Here is a 26,655-nt window from a genome sequence, read left to right on the forward strand (position 1 = left end):
TGTGTGTATGTGTGTGTCTGTGTGCGTGTCTGTGTCTGTGTGTATGTGTCTGTATGTGTTTGTGTCTGTGTGTGTATGTGTCTGTATGTGTGTGTCTGTGTGTTTGTGTGTTTGTGTCTGTGTGTGTTTGTGTCTGTGTGTGTGTGTCTGTATGTGTCAGTGTATGTGCCTGTGTGTGTATGTATGTGTGTGTATGTGTGTATGTTTGTGTCTGTGTGTGTGTGCATGTGTGTCTGTGTGTATGTGTGTGTGTATGTGTGTGTCTGTGTGTGTATGTGTCTGTGTGTGTCTGTATGTGTCTGTGTATGTGCTTGTGTGTGTATGTATGTGTGTGTGTCTGTGTGTGTATGTGTGTGTCTGTGTGTGTGTATGTGTATGTGTGTGTATATGTGTCTGTGTGTGTGTGTGTGTGTACAGTATGTGTGTGTATGTGTGTGTGTATGTGTCTGTGTGTGTGTGTACAGTATGTGTGTGTCTGTGTGTGTATGTGTGTGTATGTGTGTGTGTATGTGTCTGTGTGTGTGTGTACAGTATGTGTGTGTCTGTGTGTGTGGCTGCTTTCTTCACCACTGCAATTATTAACATACTTTTAACGCTGTTTCTTGGTTAAAGGGCTGAACGTTGCATTCCTATTTAATACGAATGACTTGAACGACATGATGTCAGTCTACATGTTTACACCTGACCTACACCTGTACTTCATCACACCTGCCGCTACAGTAGGAGATAAAAAGGGCCGCCTTTTGTTATAATATTCTTCTTCCTAAACAAATCAGAACGACTCTTCGTTTCCTGTGCGCGAGACTCATGGCCACGCCTTCAGCACATCCAAACCCCTCCCCTGCCACCGCCGGGGTTTGCGCGCGCCACCAGTTCCACCGACTTCGACGTCCTGGAAAGTCCGTTCCTTAAGCTGTGGCCATTTTTATTTGTCGCCAGCAGTATTGGGGATTTAATTTCGCCTACCTCTTGAGCCCGGGACGTGAATTTCCGAGCAGATCCAGCACCGTCTCACCTGCACACAGGTAAATTAGAGCGCGCGCATGACGCAGGGAAGGGAAGGGAAGGGAAGGGGGGTGAGGGGGTGGCGGTGGTGTCAAAAACTTTATACCTGCTGTTTATATAGAAAAGAAAAAAAAAACCCAAACAAAAACACCTTTGTACCAAAGTAGACTAAATATATATATATATTTATATTTAATTTGTGACGTCACTACACGTACACAGGTGTGTCTAACAGGTGTGTTGGAGAACAAAAAAAAAAAGGAGTAACATAGTAGTGTTTTCCATGAGTAAGAGATGAATGAGATTAACTAGACTAGAGATTAAAGAAACAAATAAAGGAGTGTTCGTGTCAATCAAACGGCTTTGTCACACCTTACGTATGACACACAGCTTTTCCTACATCCACCAAACCTTACATCGTTGGTGTGTAACCTGAACGCGTACCTTTATATCTTTTTTTTTTGTTTTTATAGTTATCGCTCCTTCCAGGTTAAATCCGGTTTCATCGAGGATTAGTACAGCTTTATTTAATTCCTGAGAATGAGAGCTCTTTATTCTTTCTGCATCAATATTTAATTGGTGGTTCGCTGTCGTTTGACATTAAAACCTATAATTGCTAAGGAACACCAGTGGGGGTGGGGGTGGGGTGGGGGTGTGAGGGTGGAGAAAGTCACTCTATAATCAAGTTCTTGTGTTATACCTCTATAGGTCTACAGTGTTATGATTTCACTTTCTTTATTTGTGTAGCGGGACTCTGTTCATTCCTTTCGTCCTCACCTCAGTGACACCTGTGTGTGACAGTCCTATGTGTGCTCGGGTGTTTAGTATGAGCAGCAGGCCCAGGACGAACACTTTATGGACCGGCTTTATGATTACAACAGCGGATCTAAGCACAGATACAAATCTCCGGTTGGACATTGGACATCTACCGGAACAAGGGTCGAAAACTGCTTTTACAATCTTAAATGATGTCCTAAATGAACATTTTAACAGCGTCAGCTAACAAAGAGTTTTACAATTAATGGCACACATATTATTCAGTAACTGAATTCAGGCACTTGAAATGAGGAACAGTTTGTTTTTTTAGAGTTTGTTTTTTTATCCATATGTCAGACCCACCCCTGGGACACGCCGGCAGGTCCTGAAGGATTTGTATTACACCTGCTGGCTTAACACTAACAGTGTTAAATTAGTGCTTAGTATTTAGACATATATCAGTCTAGCACTGTGTATGTTTAATTCAGTACTTCCTGCCCTGATTCAGTACTTCATTTTGATGTGTGAACTCACCTTACCTGGATCCTTCTGGATCTATCATATACTGTATGATTAATTATATGACCACCAAACACATTTTTATTTTAAAGTAAGTCATGCTGCTTCACCTCTCTGCTCCAAAAGAGGTGTGTGTGTGTGTTTGTGATTGTGCACATGAGTGTGTGCAATGTAAAGAGCGACGAACAAAGCCTGTTTGGCAAGTTTATTGCACCTTGAGTACCTTTATTTTTGCTTGAGCTGTGTGTGTGTGTGTACTCTTTAGGGGCAGGGACACGTGAAGTGTTGCACGTTGTCTTGTATACAATTCCTAGAGGACACGAGTACCTTAAAATGGTGCCTTTAAGCTTCTTGATTTAAGTCAGAATTTCTTGAAGCTTATAAAAAAAACGGTCGTTTACTTTTGTTAGCTAGCCAGCTAAATTAACAGCTAAATGTATAGTATAGTGTTATTTATCTCTGTACTTTTGAAAGTCACAAACAGCTGGAACCAAATTCCTTGTGTGTGTCAACACATTTGGCCAATAAACTTGATTGTGATTCTGAATGAAGTTAAATTTTTCTGGTCGAAACAGCAAACCGTATAGCTAGTGCTAAGAACATAAACAGGTATCTGTATATCGGTTTATCTGTCAACTGATTTGAAGCAAACAAAAAGGTGTTACTTTTCACACCGTTCATGCCGTGAGCGGCCGGCCATGTTGATTTGACGTCACTCTCTGAACACAGGGTTGAGCAGTCCATACCGAGTTCAATAGTAGGACATGTACACAAGTAAGAGTTTCTTCGTCTGTTGATTCGTTAAATTTGATCATCCATCCTCAGTGTTAAAAATCGTTAGTTTTATAGTAGAAACAGTATAGAATTTCTATCATGGCCTTATTCCTTTCAAACCTCACACCTATATTTATCTGTGTTGAAGTCATTTTCACGTAGAGATTTATCTTTATTGCAGAAATCACTATGGTGAATAAAATTTTTCAATGTTCCAAGCATATTCGGATTCAGCGATTTAAGAAACGATCAGGTTCAAGGTTAGAGTTTCAACGTAATGTATGAAAACTGAACCTGAATTGTACAGACTCAGGTTAACAGATTTAAAATTGATGATTAAGGATCCAAAGATACTGATTTTGGTCATTTTACAGTATGTACTTCTTTAATAAAACTATTTTAAGTACTAATATTTTAGTACTAAGCAGGAGGGTTTTAGACATTAAGAAATGACGACAATTCAAATGTATTAACATTTAAATCAAGTCCGTTTCAGTGCAATGTGGAGGGAAAAGAAAAAGATCAAATGATGTGCAAATGGAGTTGTATTATGTGTGGAATGAAAAACCTGCAGCCAAATTGTCTCTAATCAGACCTGCTGTCTTGCTTTTTTTTTTTCTTTTTTTTTTTTAAATTGTTTTAATGAAAGGTTTATAGAACTTTTTAACATTTGGTATCTGATTCTAAAAAGAAAACTGAAACTACTGAATGTAGAGTTTTTCTAGATAAGCACTGGAACGCAGATGGAAATGAAAGCTACTGTAGTGTGTGAAAGCTAGCAAAAGCTAGTGTGTGACAGATATATAGCATTTTTATTATTATTACTATTATTATTATCATCATCATTATTATTATTATCTATATCTGTATACTATATGTATACTGTATGCAATATGTATACAATATACAAGATGTATACAATATGCCTTGTATTTTACTGATAATTTAGTCGCTTTATTTCACACCTGTTGGAGATTTGTGTCTATAAACCAACTCGCTGCAGATTTACAAAACTTTAATGAATAACCAATTTACGACATTTCTACCTAGAACTCGTCAAGGTTATAAACTTACCTCAGCAAATGTTAAAGTCGCTTGCTAGCTGACAGTGCAAGTAAAATATGCTGATGTTTTAATTACCCGTGGTGCTATAAGTAACTTGGCAAAAAAAGTAAGCTATTGTTAGCTAGAGAAGTACATTTAATACTAAATTACTTTAGCTACGTTAGCTAAAGTATTAAGTTTATTCGTTCTCGAATTTTTTTCACTCGTGAGGTTCAATCAGGAGTGTTATGTCACAGGATTTTATTATGTTTGTCAGTGTTCCCGATTCGGAAAAGTTCATCAGAACTTTCACATTCATGCTGAAACAGAACGCTGCTACCACGAACAAACAGGACATGCAAAATTCCCATATCCCTCATCGTGATTTACGCAACTATTCTCACTAAATCACGCGCAACATGCCCAATTTTCCAGTTGCCTTAGATCCCATTGTTCATGCAAAGTAGCACAGGTTATTTAGTATCTTAATGAATCAGGGTTACAGTTTCTATGACAAAGTAACCACATTGTTAAAAAGTCTTGTTAAAAGAGATTTTTGTGCGAATGTTGTTAATTTACCGCAACGTCAACGTTACAGTGCAAGGTGCTAGAATTCAGAAAGAGTTCTGATTGAAAATGCTGTTGTGATAGTAATGAAATTTAATGAAGCTATACTTTTGTAAACGTTCTCTTTTACGTCTTCTCCCGAAATTGAAGTTTTTCTATGCATCTATATCGAATACAGTTTATTATCGCTGATCCGATCAATCAGAATAACGCAGTCGTACTCGGTTCAATTCCCGTACTCGGTTCAATTCTCCTTGTTGATGTTGTGAACTTAAACGCCTTACGTCTGGAGAACGTCTTTGTCTGTAATGCGATTAGTTAACATTCATTTAGCGCTAAACAAGGTAAACAGCGAGGGAGTGGTAGAAATCCTGGGCTGTTTATTTATTTTATATTTATTATATATTTATTTATAGCGAATTTCTTAATGACGATTCCTGCTAAGAGAACACCCTGCTGATTTCAGTCTCTTCCAGAGCATCAACTAGGACAGTTCTCCAAAGAACGGTTGTTCTTCCTTCCTCTCCCAGAAGACCTCGCATTCACACATCTTTAATATTTTCAACGACAACGACCCAGATCTGAAGAGCGATTAAGCTCAGGACAAGGCTAAAAGCTGCTAATGGAGCGGGTGTAATTGGATCCCAGGCAGGGCGTAAACTCCGTCTGGGAGGCCCGCTTTATTATGTTTTAAATAGCTGCTGAGCTAATGACACTGGAGAAAGGTATTATGTGGTGTAAAGTGTCAACGCAGAGGACTTTTATTCCCACATCACCAAACTTCTTGGTTTGGGATTAAACCCTAGGCGTAGACGTGGTCGAAGTAATGTGTTGTATTAATAATCAACATGAAACAGATTTGATCCGTCCCTCAGATTGTGACATAATACCACATAACACTACAGCTCAACATGTACAGTATTAGGAGTATACAGACGAGGGAAAGAAATAGCGGAAATGGGTCTAAATTACTGTGACGTCCCATGCTGGTGACTTCATCCTCTGATACTCGAGACAAGAGACTGCACGAACGCTAACCTCGCTTCCAGGTAATAGTAGTATCTGGGAGTGTTGCACCCATGAGTCAGCCTTTAATGTAAATCACTTATTGCCGTGTGAGGAGTGTAATAAACACAGCCCAGATTCACTGCTGCTCACGTTTCACTCTTATTCAGAAAGTGACCTATGAAACAGCGTGGGATGAGAAAAAGAGCCGAATCGTAAACACCAGTCTTTAAAAAAGTGAACAGAGCAAAGTAGAGATGAAGTCATGCAAAAATTTGGCTGCACCTGACTTTCTCTCTCTCTCTCTCTCTCTCTCTCTCTCTCTCTTTCTCTTATGCACTCTCTGTGTTTCTGTATGTGTGGTGTGTGTATTTGCCTATGGTTCTACTTCTTATGGATGAGCAATACTTCTACACAATTTTATCATGTTTACATATTAGTTCCCTCAAATGAAGCGACTCCAGGCTTCCGTATGAACGCCACAGCAGCACCCGTGTCATTTGTTTAAATAAATAGATGTTCTCCTCCGGGACGGCTGCTAGGTAACTCGACTCCAGTGTCAGTAACCCAAGCCGTGATGCGTGGCGCAGGTCGCCATGGCAACAGTTAACAAGTCCGTTCTGAAAACGAAAGGGTGTAACGGCAATAGGCTGTTCTTAGCGGCGCAAGAAGAGTCCTGGACGAAGGAGAAATCGAGCCACAGAGCTGACAGACGGATTGCGTAGGCCACACAATCAGGACATTGTTTTACCCCAACACAACAGGTGTGTAGTGAAGTTCAGGTGAATGTAAAATTACATAGAATCAGTGTTCTGTATGAAAAAGTACGAATGCTGAGGGTTGGGCGGAGTGATAATTAACGACCCGAAATAATTCTTCATTAATATAATTTTTTGACACAAATTACAGCTTATCATTTTTAAGAAAATTCCAAACTCCTCGGTGCCCAAAGAAAACCTGAAGAATTTGACCAAATTCTGAAACTGGAGACTCCTTCATTACTGTCTGTAATTTGTATAGAATGCATCGTCTGTTCAGTATAAATGATGTATTTGTATTTAGATACAAATTTACTCTTTGACATCGAACCGGCCCGGAAAATAAAAACGAATCGGTATAAAATGTAAACCCTTTAACATCGCAAGGTGAACTTTGTAGGTGTGAAGTTACCGTAGGAGTGGAGCCCATCTGGTGCTATAAAATTCATCAGTTCACCTCTACCCTGTCCAACAACAGTGAGAAAGGGACCACAACAGGACCACCGCTAGCCATCTGCTAGTATTTCTTTGCTAGTCTGTTTAGCTGACATAATAGTGTGTGTGTGGGTCTTATCTTTTGCCTAAAAACTGAAGCACCACCTCGAGCAAAAAAAGAATAATAATGATGATAAAACCGCTGATAGATGCAGACAATAAACTGGTAACTTAATGGTTCTGTTAGCATGCTGAGATTCTGTTCCGGCGTTTGGAAGGCGTTGGAGTCTGGAATCCAGCTAGGGATTATCCTTAATTGGTCTTACAATATGGTTTTAAGGTTATTGCATCTTATAATTACAAAATGTTAAGCTTAAGTTAGTGCTACAAAACTGCTGTTTCAACAGTAGGGGTTTGAAGAAACCGTTGTTATACTTCCTCCTGTACAACAGTACAGGAGGAAGTATAACAACGGTTTCTTCCAAACCCCTACTGTTGAAACAGTAGGGGTTTGGAAGAAACCGTTGTTATACTTCCTCCTGTACAACAGTACAACAGGTTAAACAAAAAGTCCCTGCTGGCCCGACAACTCTTTGTGTAGCCACAAAATGAGTAGCCTTGCATGAGCCGGCGTTCTGTCTTTGAGGACGTTGGATATTGAGCATTATTATGAAAAAAGTGAAGGAAAAAAAAAAGACAAACATCAAATGTCCCCAGTTTCAGTTTTAAGTCTAGTGGCTTCTAAATTTTGGTTTTGGGTCAAACATCCCCTGAATTACAGTTTTTGGTCCACTGTCCCTTGAATTTCAGTTTTTTGGTTCAGTGTGTTCTGAATTTCAGTTTGTGGTCCAATGAGTCCAGACTTTCAGTTTGTGGTCCAATGAGTCCTGAATTTCAGTTTGTGGTCCAATGAGTCCAGAATTTCAGTTTGTGGTCCAGTGGGTTTAAATGTTTTCTTTTTTTTTTTTTTTTTTGGCACCAGTGTGTCCTGAAAGTCAATTTTGTAGTCTGTTGTATTCTGTATTACATTTTTTTTGGTTCAGGATGTCCTGGATTTAAGTGTTTTAAGTGTGATTTTGTGTGTTCTCAGTTTCAGTCTTTGGTCCAAAGTCACTTAAATAGCGTGGCCTTAAAAATGTCCAGGATTATCGGTCACACCTGTGCACGCAAACAGATACTCAAATTCAGTCAAGTGTGGTATTAAACACACCATATGCATACACACATGTTGTACAATCACACATGACTTGGAGTCATGTGATATCTGTTGTTTGGGTGTGACAGCACAGTATGTGTTTGAACTTTGTCCAAGGACTTTATTACAGAAGGTTGTTCTGAAGCTATGATAATGTCACCTTAACACACATTTACAGCACATATTTATAAACTATTAGTTGACATTGGTTATGTTTACTGGACGTCTTAAAGCTTATATGTTAAATAGAATGACTCACATCACTACATCTAAAAAAAAAAAAAACAACAACAAAAAGATCCAAACAACAAGCTAATACAGAAACATTGGACGTTTTCAAATCACAATACAGTTGAGCTGGTTAGGGATGTACTAAAGAAACACTTTCAGGGTTGAATAATGTGACTAATATCATATCCGTTTGCATAAGCATGTACTGGTTGTCACAAAATAGTTTGTGCACCTGAACACATTTTGCATAACTTGGCAACAGATGCTTGCACAGATCTGCCAAAGAGGAAGTCAGTGTCAGTATCGATTCACCTCTGCTGTTGGATTTGGTGCCACTCTAATTGACTGCATTCTTCAGTAAGTCTGTTAAATCTGTTACAATAAATAAGTATTTGTTTTTGTTCACTGTCTGTGAGTTTGGTTACTCTACCCTGATAACTTACACTAGAGAAGAACTGCTTAAAATAGGGCAGTTCATTCCAGACAATTTTTCACCAGTTTTTACAACCTGGAACGTTTTTTGGACCTCTTAGTTTCAGGAGCAGCTTCTCACCGGCGGGGAAAGCTGATAAGCTACTGCCGATAAGCTACTGAAGCTGCCGAACCCTCTGCCACCCCTGCCCACTCCCCAGGACTTGTACCATACAATAACCAGAAACCAGGCAGGAAAAATCAATACTGACTAGGGTTGCAAAGGGGCAGAAAGTTTCCGGTAAATTTCCGGAAACTTTCCACGGGAACTTAATCTAGGGAATTTTGGAAATATTCCAATTTGGAAACTTTACGGGAATTTATGGAAATTTACAGGAATTTATGGGAATTATTTGGAAATATAGGGAAATGTATATAAACTACATCATATACAAACATAAATAAACATTTTGTTTGGTCATAAGCAGACATGCATGCAAGGTAATACAAATTTTAAAAATGACGTCTTGACTGATTTAATTGTAAGTAGAACTTTAATTGATTTTTTCATTGAGTAACACAAAAGCATAATAAACATTATTATGCTTGTAATAAACATAATAAACTTAATAATTGTAATCAACATTATTTTATAGAGGATTTTTTTTATGTCGGGGGAGTGTGTGTGTGGGGGGGGTCATCAAATTATCTGTGTATGTGTAACACTCCTAATTTACTGCTTATTAAGAGTTAGTAAGGTAGTTATTAAGTTTAGGTATTGGTACAATTAAGAATGTAGAATAAGGTAATGCTGAATAAGGCATTAATATGTGCTTAATAAGTACTAATATATAGCCAATATTCTATTAATATTCATGCTAATAAGCAACTAGTTAAATGACCCTAAAATAAAGTGTTACTGTGCACGTTATGGAAGAATGTAAGTACATGCAGGGGGTTTGGCCTCAATGGCCCTCCAGTAAGCAGTGTGCTGTGTGCAAGTGACCGAGGAACGCAGGGTACAAATTCAACTTAAATTGCGTTAAATCTTGTTGTTTTAAATAAAATTATGCTGCAAGATTTTGTTTAACTACATTTAAGTTCCTTGCTATAGGCAACTATGCATTTTTTTTAAAATTCCCAGTTTATTTCCATATATTCCCGTTAATTTCCATGGAAATTTTACTAATAATAATAATAATATTATTAATTAATAACAATGTTATTAATTAATAATAATAATACTGACCCTTTCACACCCTGGACACAACCTCTTTAAGCTCCTCCCTTCTGGCAGGCGCTATAGAACTCTATTTGCCAGACACAGGAACCGTTTCTTTCCCCAGACAATCACCCTGATTAACAACTCACCATAATTATATTTCCTCCTTCATATCTAGAAGTGCTGCATTATCAGAACTGTCAGTCATCACATCATCCGTATATGTTACACACACTACTGCTGCTGCATATTATACAAAAGCATACTATTGCACAATACAATAATTTGCACTACAATACACTTCTCACACTTTATTTACATAACTGATCAGTCATATATTCTGTATTCCTATTTAATACTCGTACTGTCTATATTGTCACACATTGTCTGTATTGTCGGGGGGTGCGTGGGGGTGTACAGTTGGGACAGTTCAGTTCAGTATCTCCAATTCACACCACCCTGTTGTACACACTGCCTTTCAAGGTGATACATTATTATGATATTATTATACATTTTTAATACATCCATAGAAAATTTTCTCTCTTTGTGGCAGACATAACTGTTAAATTAGTCATTAATCAACATTTCATCTATCTCCCACACAGTCATGAAAACCTCCTTTGGGCTCCTGGCCACAATACTGTGGTGCATCTTACCAAGTGTCTCATGGGCTGCTAAGATAATTGTAGTCCCTCCAATAATGTTTGAGAGCCACCTCTACATCTTTAAGACACTGGCGTCTGCGTTGCATGCTGAGGGTCATGAGACGGTGCTGCTGGTGTCAGAGGGGCGAGACTTGGCGCCGTCGGAGTACTATCGCCTGCAACGCTACCCAGGTATTTTCAACAGCTCCTCAGCAGCAGATGACTTCCTGCAGGCCAAGGTTCACAACATCTTCTCAGGCCGCCCAACACCGCTGGAGCTCTTTGACATCCTAGAGCACTATGCACAGAACTGCGACAGTGTGGTGGGCAGCAGGTCAGTGATGGCACAGCTGCAGCAGGAACACTTTGACCTACTGCTTGTAGACCCTAACGAAATGTGTGGCTTCGTGTTGGCGCACATCCTGGGTGTGCCCTATGCCGTCTTCAGCACAGGCCTGTGGTATCCAGCAGAAGTGGGTGCACCAGCACCACTCTCTTATGTACCCGAGTTCAACTCCTTGCTAACGGACCACATGACGCTGACACAGAGAGTGACCAATACTGTTGTGTATTTAGCCTCACGTATAGGAGTGCACCTGCTTGTGCTGCCCAAGTACGACCGAATAATGTGGCGTCACGCTGTGCAGCCACCAGCCTCCATGCATGAACTGGTACAGGGCAGTCGTCTATGGATGCTTTGTACTGACTTGGCTCTAGAGTTTCCTCGGCCCACGTTACCACACGTCGTCTATGTTGGTGGAATCCTCACCAAGCCACCGAGCCCTCTGCCACAGGTAAGGGGCCCTAAATAGGGTGCATAAGGTGAATAAGAAGGAAATGTTTTATCCTGAGTAAACCTGGTGATTTTATATATATAGTGCCTGATGCATTAGTTGTTTTACTTGAAGGCAATGAGTAGAATAATATATTGGCTTAAAGCAGGGATATTTGTATTTGTGTAACCCACACTTACCTCCACAGACTTTCCAACCACACTTGCTTAATCTCACTCAAACTCTTGAATAATCACACCTGCTTCCAGCTCTTCCACCCATCACTTGGTCAAATTTCCCAAAGAATAATGACGTCCGATCAGAGAGGAATAAAATCAACCTGCTGATTTTTCTTTGCTATATGATCTTACTTTCTGCCACCAACTTGAGCGTGAAATGTTCAACACCCTGATCTCATTCACATGGCCCTGGAATGCAGGTGTCTACCTTTTCTTGACAGCAATTATTCAAAAGAAGCAATAGTCCTCAGACATGCTGTGGATCATTCAAAATTGTTAGAAAAGGACACATAGAGGGTCACTTTAGCGTGTGACCTGTTGTGGCACTCCATGAGAGGTGTTAGATTATTGAGGTGTGGCTGGATAAGTGTCCCTGGGGCAGCTTACAATTCCCACATACTGAACTAGTTGCTGGATGGGTGAGGTGTTGAACCTTTTCAATCCCTCATACTGGACTAGTTGTTGAACGTTATCAGTCCCTCATACTGGACTAGTTGCTGGATGGGTGAGGTGTTGAACGTTATCAGTCACTCATACTGGACTAGTTGCTGGATGGGTGGTGTTGAACCTTTTCAGTCCCTCATACTGGACTAGTTGCCGGATGGGTGAGGTGTTGAACGTTATCAGTCCTTCATACTGGACTAGTTGCTGGATGAAACCATTAGGGCATCTCCAGGAACAGACATTTGTGATAGTTGCTTCAGATGACTGTGAGGACTGTGAGGAGTCTTTTTTAATAATCATTGTTCTGGCTAATGTATAAAGGTTGAAATGTTTTAAGTCAAAGGACAAAAAGCTTGCTTTACAATTTTAGTACTTTGGAGCTGCTTGGACAAAGTGTTGGCAAAATCTCTAAGTGTTGCAGTAATACATTTATTTGAGAATGTGAAAGTCATATAGTAAATGCTTTGTCATTGGGGCTGCGTGACATCCATGGAAGTCAGCGAGGATCTTCAGACATTGGGCTGTGGGTTGTTTAATACAGTAACTGTTTTGTAATTAGCTGAGCAAATGCAAAATGCGTCAGACCTTTTCAAAGGAAAGTTCACCCCCAAAAAGGTCAACCAACCAACCTACGGCCTCTGGGAAAAGCATGTATGGTGTATTGCAAGAATATTTAACCACCCTGGAAACGATCAGATCATAGCTAAACTGAGTATCAAATAATACATATGCATTTTCTTACTGTCTCATGTTCTCTTCCAGAACTTTTGTAAAGTTTCATGAACAAAATTCATTGTTACACAGCAAGTATTTAAAAGAAAATGAAAAATTCCTGTTTGCTTAAAAATTCAACACACCGGGAGCTCCAGATTGAAGATATTGTCTTAGTGAGAACACAACTGAGTTCTAGTTGGCCTTCACCTGTGATACATTTTCTGAAGAAAAAAAAACACCTCAGTTGAAGAGAATGTCTCATTAAAGATAAGGTCATAGACTTTCATAGGGTTAGAAATTTATAGCTAAGAGGTCGAACATTCCAGAAAACATGGATCAAAACTGAAGAAGTGAAAGCTGTCACACCACCCAAGCACTAGCGAGCGTGCATAGCACAATTTGTAGAAGCCATGCAGAACTGAGCACGAAAATTTAAGGACTATAAATAGTATGATGCCCACAAGGCATCTTCCATGCCTGAATAGTCTCAACAGCTAACTTCTAAGTCATAACTGTTGAAAATATAAATAAATAAGACCATTTAATCTGATCCAAGGCCATTTATCGCTTCGCTTTTCTATAAAAGTTATGTTGTCATATTGCCCTGCCCTATTGACTAAATATTCTGCATACGATTACATTTTCCCGACTACTATCCATGCTCTTCAGCTCTGACCTCAAACACGCTCTGTGGGATCACAAAGGCCGGTGTTATAAGTGCGAGCATTTGCAAGGATCAGCACGCAGAACGGGAGTGGTGGGGGTTCTTTAGCTTAGACTTGCAGTTTTGGAATACCAATCACCGAAAGGAGCTCATTGTGTGCCTTCAGGGCCAGTATGTGATGAGGGTGTTCGTGTGTGTGTGGAGACATGGGTCGTACGATTAAATGTACCCATTGTGGAACGCGTGCATAGCACAGTGGGACCAGTGTAAGGGACGGATTGTCAGTGCCAGGCCGACTCGGGCCACTCTGGTGCAGCTGGATTCACAACTGACACAAAACCCCTACTGATTCTCAGGATATGCTAGCACTCTAACACAAGCGTCCAAACACAACCTATGAACAAATAACATTCTTCTGATCCTCGCTAATATCCGAACAGTGAGCTAATATCCGAGTAAACAGTACTAGCTTGTCTGGTATTGTGTTTCAGTTGCAGTACACGGGTTTTGTGACGTTAGTCATTTACATGTATTATGCTAGAGAAAAATGAGGTTAAATCTCATTTTAAAAGCACATGGTGTTAAGAAGTGATATCGTCATGTTGTAAAGATGTACAGTATGTCGACTTTCAATAACTAAGGAATGTCTTAAATTTTTAGAACGAAACATACGGATTGTTCTCTTGTCTTGTTGTGGGACGTGAGGAGGAGCTTGAACGCTGGCATGATTTCAAAGGAAAATAAGGTCATTAGAGCTGGCACAGAGGTCAGAGACAGCACTGCGTACAGTACCAAGACTACAGACACACTGATGACAGAAAGAAATTGTCCAACAAATGATTAGAATTTCTGTTTGTCTCTGCTTTCACCTGTATGTGACACGAACAGAATTTAAATCTATGTATAAACCCCATCTGAGCTTTTAGTACTTGGGATTTGAATAAGCTTTATGGGTTTTTGAATATGTTGTGCACTGTGTTTTGTGTGTGTGTGTGTGTGTGTGTGTGTGTGTGTGTGTGTGTGTTCAGGAATTTGCTACCTGGGTGAACGAGACAGACGAGCACGGGTTTGTGGTGGTTTCGTTCGGCGCAGGAGTGAAGTACCTCTCTGATGACATCAGTTACAAGCTGGCAGGAGCACTGAGCCGTCTACCTCAAAAAGTCATCTGGAGGTAGGACTACTGAAGCCTCGTCCCCAAATCTCTCAGGGCCTAAAGAAAAATCGTGTAGTCCTCACCAACTTCTATTAAACAAGCAGTTCTAGTTACCTCAGGTGACAACATAAAAGTAAAACGACTTTCAGAAACCATCTGGGAAATTTTTTTCCGTAGGAGTTTATTAGTAACATCTATTATTTTGGAGAAACTTTGGCCCAATCTTCTTCACACCATTGCTTCAGATCACAGGATCTCGGTCCGGACTTTGACTTGGCCGTATCGACACCTTGATTTTTTTTTCTTCTTTAACCATTCAGACGAATTGCCGGTGTGCTTGAGATCGTTGTCCTGTTGCACGACACAATTTGAACCCAGCATAAGCTGCTGGACAGTTAGCCTCACGTTGGAGTTTCAATGACTGCAAATTAACTAAGGTGACTTAAATATTGTTACTACTTGATGATGAATTTTATTAGTCACAAATGTATAACTACTAAATATGTGAAAAAAAAAACAGCAAGCGATTCCCTTGATACTGCAATCAAGTGCATTTAAAATGAAAGAGATTTGGTCTTTTTCCAGCGCAGTCAGAGATAATCCTCTCCTGAAACAGAAAAGGTCATAGCGTGTAAAAAGAAAACCCTTCCGATGAGCCGAAGCGTATTGGTATACGTGTAAACTTGCATTCCTGCTAGCGATGCTAACCGTCTGAATTTACAGAACGCTAAAAGAAAAGAATTTTGAGCGATTTGATCCGAGGCACTCGCTCACAGCTGGATTTGCACTTTGTTCGAGATAAACCTGGGAAGAGTCAAATATAAGCCTCGGTGCCGATGTGAGGACAAAGTAACCGTGTAGGACCTGATGTGCTGAAGCGTATCATCTGATCTGCAGAAGCTTGTGAAAAGTGGAAGTGGTGTAAACGCCCGAGCTCGCATGGCTGCCAGCACAACCAGTCATCTTCAATAGTGTTTAAGTAATGATAATCCCAGCTGTAAAAGCCTTCAGGTTTATCCTACAGAATGATAATTACCTGCGCTATACATAACTGAAATCTGCTTCTGAGACGAGTGAATAATCAATTTTTAACTAGTTTACCCTCAGCTAGAGTTTCCTCACTCGAAATTCCGACTTCGTGGTGGCGTTCGTACGAGTTCACCTCGTAAATACCATCTTCCCAAAATGACTTGAACCCACAGAAATACCTGGTGGTCCACAACCGCAAGCTAGTACAAATTTCACGAGTTAAAAAACTTTTTTTTTTTTTTTTTTTTTTTTTGTGGTTGTTAAAACTGTGGGTGTTTTTTCCACTTCAGTTACCACCCAAAGTTTCATAATTTTCCTCTAACAGTATTCCCACTGTATTCCTCTCATACCGAGTCAGTTTCCACTATCCGTCAACACGATCTGTTTATAGTTTGGTTCAGTGCTGTGCTGTGTCAGCAAACCAGAAACAGGTGCTTCACGTTATCACTTGCGTTATAACCGTTTCTAAACATTTGATCCCTCGCAAGTCTTTATTTCCCCTCCCCCCCTCTCTGGAAGTTAAGAAACGCAGCTTCGCATGTGTTACAAAGTGTTACAAAGCTCCGACATACGCAGCATTTAAACAATTCAACACCATTTATCAGGAATGTGTTCACAAGAAGTCCTTGTGTAAGCTGTTACTATAGAAACGAGCGCATACTGTCAACCGACACTAGCTGACCGATCAGATTTCCTCGTCAGTAAATATCACAATATCACAATGATGTTTTCTGGAAAATTGCATGATGCAACCTGTTGAACATCATGTTGAACCTGTCATGGAGTAAATGTGTTGTAACCATGTAACACATATCACTAGTATTTAAAGATGACCTGAGCCTCTCTCCATGCGGCGGCTCATTCCCCCGTTACACAAAGTCTGTTTAAACGGCCAGCCACAGAGGAGACCGCGCTGACACGACTCCAGCGTGACACCGTCGCATAGCGACCATGGAAAAAAGGGACGCCGTCGTTCGTGTCCTCTGCACTCGTTTACTCCCCGACAACGCTGTTTATCGTCTTTCCTAATGAGCAGTCTGTGCTTGGACCACCTCAGGGTGCAAGTCCCCGATGTCTGGACCAGAATAACTGAAGACATGTGTCCAAAGGCAACTAAACCCTCATACAGATTAGTTTATTGCGTCTTTATTGAGCTTTATTTTAGAAACAACAGCAGAAATGTCGGAAGAGAGAATAATTATTATTGAAGATTCCACTCCTGTGTGTGTGTGTGTGTGTGTGTGTGTGTGTGTGTGTGTGTGTGTGGGTTTATATGACCTAACGATAACCCAGTGCTGTTTTATGGTCGCGTTATTGCTGTTGATTTAATCGGTTGTTAATTCTTTGCCATAAACACTATATAAATGTTCAGAAAGGTTCAATTTACTGTACAGTGCTGCTCGATTCTGATTGGTCAGGAGGTCATTTTCTATAACAGCGGCTCCGAGAGCAGTGGTGGACGTATTAATGCGCTTGGTGTAAAAACATTGTTTCTATAGTAACAGTGTCCAGAAAGACTTCTTGGTTTGCCGCTCGTTTCGCAACGTTATGATGAGCTTTCCGAAGATTAGAGACGTGTTATTGAAAAATACCAAGGTCTGGATCATCTGCGTTAATCTAATCTCTGAATCACACCAACCTCTTATAAGCATGTCACGTTTTATTCAGCACATTTCCCAGCAGGCTCTGAGTATCCCGTTGCACCTCGGGAAAGTCACAGGCACCTGACGGAGACGTGTGAGCATGAGGTTGATTATCACACAGTATTAAAACCATAAAGACTGTTTTAAAGAGTCTCGAGTTTGAGCCAGGCATTTTGTGACATGTTCACTATATTTCATGGGACACCAACAGACCACGTCAGCGTGAAAAGTGCCACAACACAACCTAATGTACTTTTGCTTCAACGTTTGACATCACACTGTGTGAAAATGAGCTGCAGGTCACACGCTGTGGACTTTACCTCCACTTTTTTGCTTACGCGGACAAACGTCGGCTGTTATTCGCAATCTGATCGTTGTTTTACAGAAGTGCGAGTGTGTACACTGTAAATAAAGGATACACACGCAGCTCAGCCCATTGGCCCAGAGCTCTGTCCCTCATAGTTTCTACCAATGCACTGGCAACAAGATCACATGACCCCTACAGCTGTCAATCAGTCTTCCGTTTCCGTGCAGGTTTTCTGGAGTTCCCCCGAGGAACCTGGGTAACAACACGAAGCTGGTGGAATGGATGCCACAGAATGACCTGTTGGGTGAGTACACACACACACACACACACATGTGCTGACTCAGCAGAAGTGCTCTCCTCTATCTTATTATCTCACTTGAATGGGCATTGACGTATGTTTGAAATTTTTCTGAAGTGTGTGTCTGTGTTTGTATCTTGCTGTAGACAAAATGTTCCCACAAGGATAGCACTGTCTGTTACCGTGTGCGTGCGTGTGTGTGTGTGTGTGTGTGTGTGTGTGTGTGTGTGTGTGCGCGTGTGTGAGGGAAACCAACTTTCTTTTTTTTCTGTCCTTTAATTTTTTGTGCTTCTTCAGATATAACCAATCCTTGACTGTTTGCAATCATTCCCTCGATTCATCCCATTGTCTGTCTCTCTCACTCACACACAGAGAAGATACTTTTTGGAACATGAAAGGCAGATTATCTGAAAATTAGTTGGTTTCTGAATCACATCCTGCTTGTGTATGTCAATGGCACATTGTTAACTCAGTGCTCTCGTACACACACACACACACACACACACACCAGGCATGCACGCATGCACATACCCACCCACACACTTGTGCACGTACAGACACACACACGCACATAGACACACACACACACACACGCACACAGGGACAGAGTGAGGTTTGTGACCTCGCCTAATCAGACCTTTGGGCTAATTTCCCTGCGTGGCAAAAATGTACGAGAGAGAGAGCAAGCGAGAGAGAGAGCGAGAGAGAGCAAGAGAGAGAGAGAGGGAGAGCAAGAGAGAGAGAGAGGGAGAGCAAGAGAGAGAGAGAGGGAGAGCAAGAGAGAGAGAGAGAGAGCAAGAGAGAGAGAGAGGGAGAGCAAGAGAGAGAGAGAGGGAGAGCAAGAGAGAGAGAGAGGGAGAGCAAGAGAGAGAGAGAGCAAGAGAGAGAGAGAGAGGGAGAGCAAGAGAGAGAGAGAAAGAGAGAGGGAGAGCAAGAGGGAGAGCGAGAGAGAGTGAGAGCAAAAGAGAGAGAGAGAGAGGGAGAGCAAGAGAGAGAGGGAGAGCAAGAGAGAGAGGGAGAGCGCAAGAGAGAGAGAGAGAGGGAGAGCGAGAGAGAGAGAGAGGGAGAGAGCAAGAGGGAGATAGAGAGAGAGACATTCTGCTCCACATTTAACTCATCCTTCATTTTTATTGACACAGACAAAGGTTTGCCTGCATGCACCAATACATCACTCATTTAATCATTACTGCTTAAATATTAGCTTTGACAAAACAGCCACTTAGGCACTGATATCACTTAAACCTGTGTGTACGTGAGTGTGTGCGTGTGCGCGTGCGTGCGTGCGCATGTCATTATATCAATTAATTTTATTTGTATTTCAGTAATTCATTTTAGCAAATATGTGTTAATATTAACGCCATATAAAAGAAGAGGAACAGAGAAATAAGAACCAAAGAAGATTTGAAGCAATTAGAATTTACAGCTTGATAGCAATGTGTGTCAATATAAATGTGTGTGTGTGTGTGTGTGTGTGTGTGTAGGTGTGTAGGTGTGAGTGCGCCGAGAGAGCCTCATAAACTCTATTGGTCTATTAAATCCGTCTTTTCACGCTTTCTCTGTGCAATGCAAATGAACTGTGGTAAAGCAGTAAAATTTTCACCTTTGGTTCCTCATCACTTTACTTTCTGTTGCAGTTTTTCCCATTTACTGCTCTGATCTGTCATTCTATGTGTATGGAAAAGAAAGAAAAAGGAAGTAAAAGAGGCTACGAAGCAGTGTAGCTAGCAGAGTTAGCTTGCCTTGCTAGTCTGCTAGTAACATAACAGACATAACATGTCTGATGCAGTAAACCACCCAGAGCATCCAAGTAAAGTGGCCTCTGTCTGCTCCCAGTCCAAGTCTAAACACCATTCGATTCCTGAATCGACTCGTAGACAGGACATGAACCCAACGTGCCGTGTATTTTGGGTAGCGATCCGCTACCACGAAACGGAGCACTGTGTGTTCTGAAGTTAAGGAACTGATGAGCACTCGGTGGTTTTACAAATTCAACTCTGTTTGTAACCAGTGAATGAAATTTATAAAAAATATTTACCAAAAAAATTAATTAATTAATAAATCCTATTCAATCCTAATTTAAAAAAAAACAACATTCTTTGCTTTTGAATTCAGTTCCTGCTTCAAATGAATCTGTTCAGAATGCAATCGGTTTTGCACTGATTCAAGGTTTTTCCCACAGGAACAAACTAAAGCACATCACACAGAGAGAACAGTGACAGCGAAGGGCTGAATTTGTTTATATTTTGAGTTTCAAAGCAGCTCAATTTGACCAAAATCTCTAAACAAACATCGAAATACTATACAAGAACATCCAACTAAAATAATCAGCTATTGTACTGAGTCGATTAACCCGCTTTATGAGCTTTATGAGCTTTATAAGCTTTATAAGCAAAAGTGAAAAGAATGTTTGGTCAAATTGCATCGCTGTTACGTCCTCTGTCCTAATGGGTGTGGGTACTTCCAGCATGACTCCGCCCCTATGGACATGACCCAGGGGCTCACTAAACAGTAGTGTAGTATGATGAGGCTGAAAAGTATGATCCCATGGATGAAGGGTGTTTACTCATTGAGTGTACATTCTGGCAGCTTTCAGCAGCTTGATGTTTGTGTTGCCTTGAGTTCTTCCCCCACCTGTGTACGTTTTTGTTGAACGTTGCTGCACCCAAGCTGAACGAAAGAGCTGATTTACAAGTCAAATGCCGGCCTACTGTGTACAGTACATTCAGAAAAACACAGGAGTCACTGACATGGAGCAAATACAAGAATTTGAACGAAATACAACACTTCTTCTCCATTTCATAGGACACAAAAACACGAGGGCATTCTTGAGCCACGGCGGCCTGAACAGCATCTATGAAGCCATGTACCACGGCGTGCCGGTCGTCGGAGTGCCGCTCTTCGGCGATCATTATGACACCATGACGCGAGTGCAAGCCAAAGGCATGGGCATCATGCTGGAGTGGAAAAAAATGAGCGAGGAGGATCTTTATACGGCCATGCTCAGCATCATCACAGACAGCAGGTAACACACACACATCTGTCACTCTTCACATTGATGTTCCTGTTGATGACTTCACTTTTTAAACTCTTAACAGCAAAGACACCTATGTAATGACTTTCTCTAAGAGCTCCACACTCCACACGCTGGAAACGGAAAACGGCTTCGGCTGAACACACGATGTGTCTCATCCCGAAACACCGAAAAAAAATCTGTGGTCATTTTTGTTAAATCGTAAACTCCTCCGAATATTAATTTTATACCTATGATTAACTCCTGGAGGGATCGGTTAGACTTGTATTTCATTAAAATGATCTGGGTAAAGTAGAAGTTAATTACATTTAATGTTGTGTTTATAAAAAAATAAGCTAGTAACTATTGCAGGGGTCAGTGGCTTAGTGGTTAGCACGTTCGCCTCATACCTCCAGGGTTGGGGGATCGATTCCCGCCTCCGCCTTGTGTGTGTGGAGTTTGCATGTTCTCCCCGTGCCTCGGGGGTTTCCTCCGGGTACTCCGGTTTCCTCCCCCGGTCCAAAGACGTGCATGGTAGGTTGATTGGCATCTTTGGAAAATTGTCCGTAGTGTGTGATTGCGTGAGTGAATGAGGGTGTGTGTGTGTGCCCTGCGATGGGTTGGCACTACGTCCAGGGTGTATCCTGCCTTGATGCCCGATGACGCCTGAGATAGGCACAGGCTCCCCGTGACCCGAGGTAGTTCGGATAAGCGGTAGAAGATGAATGAATGAATGAATGAATATTGCAGGGGTTCCGATACGTTTTAGTCAAACGACCATAAATGGGCATTTTGAATTTTCTGTGACCACCGTACGTTTTTTTTTTTTATTCCAGATTTGCAATACAGGACTTCTGACCGTTTATTGTCAGTTGGATACGTAAGTGTAATGTAAAAGACCTAAAAGACGGCGTAATATTCCTCACGGACTGTTGGGAAGTGTGTTATTCCAGTAAAAAAACCCACACCTATCTATTTAGAGTGAACTCACTCACCCTCATTCACTCAGCGAGCGACATTGTTTACACACTTTGTATGCATCTTACCTTTCTCTCTAAACTGTGGACTCCTTTCACAGCTCCCTAACTAATGTACACCATTTAACTGAAATATTAGCATGTATTTATATAACTTGTCACGTAAGAGATCTTAAAGCACTGACACTATAGACTCCTGTCCATAAATGCCCCAAAAAGGTCACCTGCTCTCTAATTACAGTCTTTTTAATCCCTTAATCTGTGGCCTCAGCTATACGAGTTGCTGTGCAAGCTGTATCTGTTAAAAAAAGAAATAAACAGTCATAGTTTCTTCTGACCAAACAGAAGGTTACAGAACAGTGCTGTGGTCTGAATATAGATGTTATTATAGCATAAAAAGCTACGATCGTAGTCGAGCATAAGGGAAAATACAGTAAGTTAGAAGGACAAATGATAAATGAGACCAGGGAGAGCAGTGTCCTCATTCTGATGCACACTAAGTTAATATTTAATGCAAGTCCAATCCGGGTGACTCAAGTTTACAGGCTTGTGTTGAGAGGAAGCTGGTCTTTAGTGACCGAATGTTTGAACAAGCTTGACGTTTACTTGGACGGTTCAAAAAATGGCTATAAATGATCTAACCAGGTTTTCAAGTCTGTATATGTTTAAGGACAACAAGAGGCTTTGTTACAAGGATAAAAGGATCAGAAAATACCTTGTGCATGTTTGTTCATTTTTTTTAATAGAAATTAAACAATAATCAAAATAGGAAGGAAGGAAAATTCTTGAATGGTAATTTTAGAAATGCAAATTTTAGGTTTAGGTAATTTTAGGTCAGATCATTTAACTAATTTATTTATTAAATAAAGTTTTTGCATAAGCTCCGTCCACTTTGTCCAGTTTAATTTGTCATATATTTTTGTTAAGCCCCGCCCACTTGGCCATACATGTCTTGAAACCTTCTTTTTTCGATAATATAAGATAATGTAAGTTAAACTTGTTTTTTTTTTAATTCTCTTTGTGTTTAAGGAGCATGTTTTATTTTACTGCTGCGTCTCCAGCAAACATCAAATTAGTCAATAAAAACCTGTCGCGCCTGTTCGTCACGCGGGATGACGTCACGCGGACATGCCAACTTAAAACTGATGGTTTGGTGCCGCCTTGTGGTCAGAGGGAGAAAGTGCATGTGTCGTTGGGGATTTATTTTGTCTCAGGCGGTTAAATAAAGAAGTGTTAGGGTCTCATTGTTTTGTTTTGACTCAATCATCCCTCTTGACTCACGACTCTTACTTCCTTCCTTTTTCTGTTTCTTGTTCACTCACTTCTCAGGTATAGAGAAAAAGCCCTGAAGTTGTCCGAGATCCACAAAGATCAGCCTGGCCATCCAGTGACACGTGCCGTTTACTGGATCAATTACATCCTGCGGCATCACGGTGCCGAGCACCTGCGCTCGGCCGTCTACGGCGTCCCCGTCTACCAGTACTTCCTGCTGGACGTCGCCGCCGCCCTGGTGGCTGCCTTGTTTCTAGTCTGCTACTGCGTGTACTGGATAGTTCGACTGGCCCGCTCGTGTTTGAGGAGACGCATGGCCGTGGTGGAAAAGGCCAATGGACACTGTCACAACGGCATCGCAAACGGCAAGCACAAACGCAACGGCCACGCCAAGAGCCTCGACAAGAAGCTCAAATAACACCTACGCAAAAATAAATAAAAAATTAATAGACGCTGAAGCTATACTAAAGAGGAAAAACTAACGAAATGCCACGATCGACAGGAGGTAAATACACAGCTAAACAAAACAAGAGGAAGGCGTGAGCTGATAGCCAAATGGAACGTGAGTGAGGAAACAAAAAAAGATATTTGGATTGTGCTTTTTCATTGATCAGAGTCTGATTTCTTCACTCGTCCGTTTGGATCCAGCGAACATCGGTGTGTGATTCGGAATCTCGAATCCATCCTTGCAGAAGAAAAAGTGACAGTTTTAATGTTACAAATAGATTTTATTAACTATCCCTCCTGACGATGTCTTAAGTTTCAGGTGTCTGTATAGAATATCTGCATTTTTTTTTTTTTTTTTCAACTAATTGTTTTGGAAATATTTTCTTGCTATCCCTTATCAATCTCGAAGGTGCTCACATTCTCTAAATATAATTGTTAGTTGTTGAGAATGAGAGAGATTAGAATGACTGTGGGCCTTAGACAAAAAATACAACCCTTAATGACTTTGATCTCCAATTCTTAACTGGTCTAAAGATTATCACCAATGGTGCAAAAGATTATGTTTCTATTTTAATACCTCTCTACGAAGGACTGTTTTCACTTAACTGCCTCCAATGTTACCCACAATGCCGATAGTGATGATGGGGATGATAGTGATGATGGTGATGATGGTGATGATGGGGATGATAGTGATGATAGTGATGATGGTGATGATAGTGATGATAGTGATGATAGTGATGATGGTGATGATGGTGATGATGGTGATAGTGATGCGGTGACGATTTAGCCATTATTTCATCCCTGCCTAAAGAGAGCATTGCAGCGGCACTTTAGTCCTTCAGTCTGTGCTGCTCTCACCTCGTCATCCCGTGCCACGAGAGCACATCGAAAACATTGCACCAGCTGACAAATCAGCACCAGACTCACTAAACACGAATATTATAACATAAGCGTGATTTTATTTATTTTTTTTTTTTTTGAGGGTGAAATTTTCCTAACACTGATAACACAGTGCGATTTAGTGAAACTGTGCGTAAGTGCTGCTGCTACCAGGTAATCCTAGTTCGCCATAGAGCAAGCCCACCTGCCATTGTTAATTTTTTTTTTCTATTAGGATCTTTAAATCTTAATTTAAACGAAATCCTTTAAAGCGTAGACGTGTTTGTTTCAAGCGTGTAGACGTGTTTTCAACCGATAGACAATAGTCATAGATTGCACACAAACGTTCCCAATATACTTCTTGTCTCATAAACAGAAAAACACACGATTTAATCTTCCACTTTATTCTTTTTCTTTGTCCTCACACTCCCTTTCATTTTGCCTTCAGGCACTTAACTCTGTGTTTTTTGTGAAACAGGTTTGATTGTTGATGTGTAGAATAAACGTAGAGCTGATGTACGTCCGGAGGGGGTGTGTCCTCTGAGGCCTTATATTGTAAATCTTTGGTACTGTAGTTGAAATCTCATGATACACCATGCCTCTTTGGAACCGCCCTTTTTAAAAAAAAAGAAAAAAAATTTAATTGAGCTGTGATCGTTTTATCGTACCACTGCTGCTTGAAGAGTTCCAATCATTTCACGCAAATCAGAATGATTTGTACTTTTTCTAGTGATCGCTCATGCAACACAACACGATTAGAAATTATTTCCAGCTATATGGCATAATTTAGAAAGAGAAAGAGAGAGAGGAAGGAAATTACTCTTAAATCCCTTGATTTGTACGACTAAACATTCAAGTAAAGTGTAACCACCTTTTTTTTTTCCCTTCGTCTTCTTTGGATTGACTTGTCAGAACTTTGCAGTGAAACACACACTGACTGACATCTCGGTCCAGTGAGCATGTCAGATATTAAAAGCGTGTAAATAATTCAGACGTTTCAGCCATTTTCTCTGTGAGCTTTAGCCATTTTTACCAGCCAAGCACTGTTTATATAATTTATGTCCATACTTGAATATTGTACTGTACATGGCTGCGAATTGGCTGGAAAGGCACATAGGCTATGACTGGAGAAATGACTACACCCTGATAACTCTTTCATTCATTTAGCCCTCACTTTCTGCTCACTTTTTTTGGTCACAATTACAGTATTAATAGATGCCTAATAGCTGAAGGAATAACTTTAGTTGCTTAATGTAGTGCACGACGAGTGTGTCTGAGTAACTATATAAAGTGTGTGTGTATGTGCGCCGTCTTTATAGAGCTCGTTTAAAACATGCTACAAGAAAACTTTCCTTTTTATTTCTTAACCACTTTCTGTCCCTTTAGTGTCAGGTTCCGCTGAGTTTATACCTGCTTACGCCTTTTTTTTTTATTAAGTAATGATTTAAATATTTTAAGTGTCTATCGTGTGTCAGTTGTAATGTAAATATAGTATGTAAACAAAAATACTAATGTTAAATAAACATTAAATATTTTGTTTGCCTAAAACGTGTCTTCTGAGAGCTTTGTGTTTTCCGCAGACTTTTTGTCTCAGACTCAGCAATAACTATTTTTATTGGGGAATGTATTTATTTCTAGGAAGCTAACTTCAGGTTTTAAATCAAAATGTAAAAAATTTATTGGAACAGTACTGAGAAACCATTCCATTCAAGTACTATCGTTAACCGTTAACGACACGCATTACTGTGGCTATGCGTATATTATCTATATGGACGATTCTGAAGTGACAAGTTTTTAAACCCACCCTCCATCTCTGACAGTGTTTTTGGTACCTGCACATACTCTCTGGAACCTTGTTGTAGTGACGCATGCCAGTTCTACCCTTATAATAAAGCTGTTGTTCTGCTGCACACTAGTGTTAATTTCGTCAGACGAGACGAGACGAAATATGTTCGTCAACGACCTTTTTTTCATGACTAAGACGAGACGATGACAAGACTGCGCCGCTGTCCAAAAACGCTGACTAAGACTAAATTAACATTCATTATTGTTGACGAACAAAGACGAGACGAAAATGTTTTGTATAAAATAAAAACTAAGATAAAATCTCTCTTCATTTTCGTCTACAACTGTCTCTGCTTTTTCATCAGCTGTTACGCCTTTAAAATATTCACGAGTTCGCGGCTTCGCGCCGTTTAGTGTGTGCGTAGAGAGTTCGTCCACACGCCGCTCAAAAAAAA

The 26,655-nt window shown here is 40.5% G+C and overlaps 1 protein-coding gene across 1 annotated transcript; it reads left to right on the top strand.

The window, feature by feature from the left end:
* The first annotated feature begins 847 nt into the window (after positions 1–847).
* Positions 848–25,963, top strand: ugt8 (UDP glycosyltransferase 8). Its single transcript, XM_060864541.1, has 6 exons — positions 848–1,025; positions 10,528–11,360; positions 14,429–14,571; positions 17,760–17,836; positions 20,633–20,852; positions 23,147–25,963. Exons 2-6 carry the CDS (start codon positions 10,530–10,532, stop codon positions 23,505–23,507), a joined length of 1,632 nt encoding a protein of 543 aa, XP_060720524.1. The 5' UTR covers positions 848–1,025; positions 10,528–10,529; the 3' UTR covers positions 23,508–25,963.
* The last annotated feature ends 692 nt before the right edge of the window (positions 25,964–26,655 follow it).

This window comes from Tachysurus vachellii, chromosome 2 (genome assembly GCF_030014155.1).
Source record: "Tachysurus vachellii isolate PV-2020 chromosome 2, HZAU_Pvac_v1, whole genome shotgun sequence".
NCBI classification, from domain to species: Eukaryota; Metazoa; Chordata; class Actinopteri; order Siluriformes; family Bagridae; genus Tachysurus; species Tachysurus vachellii.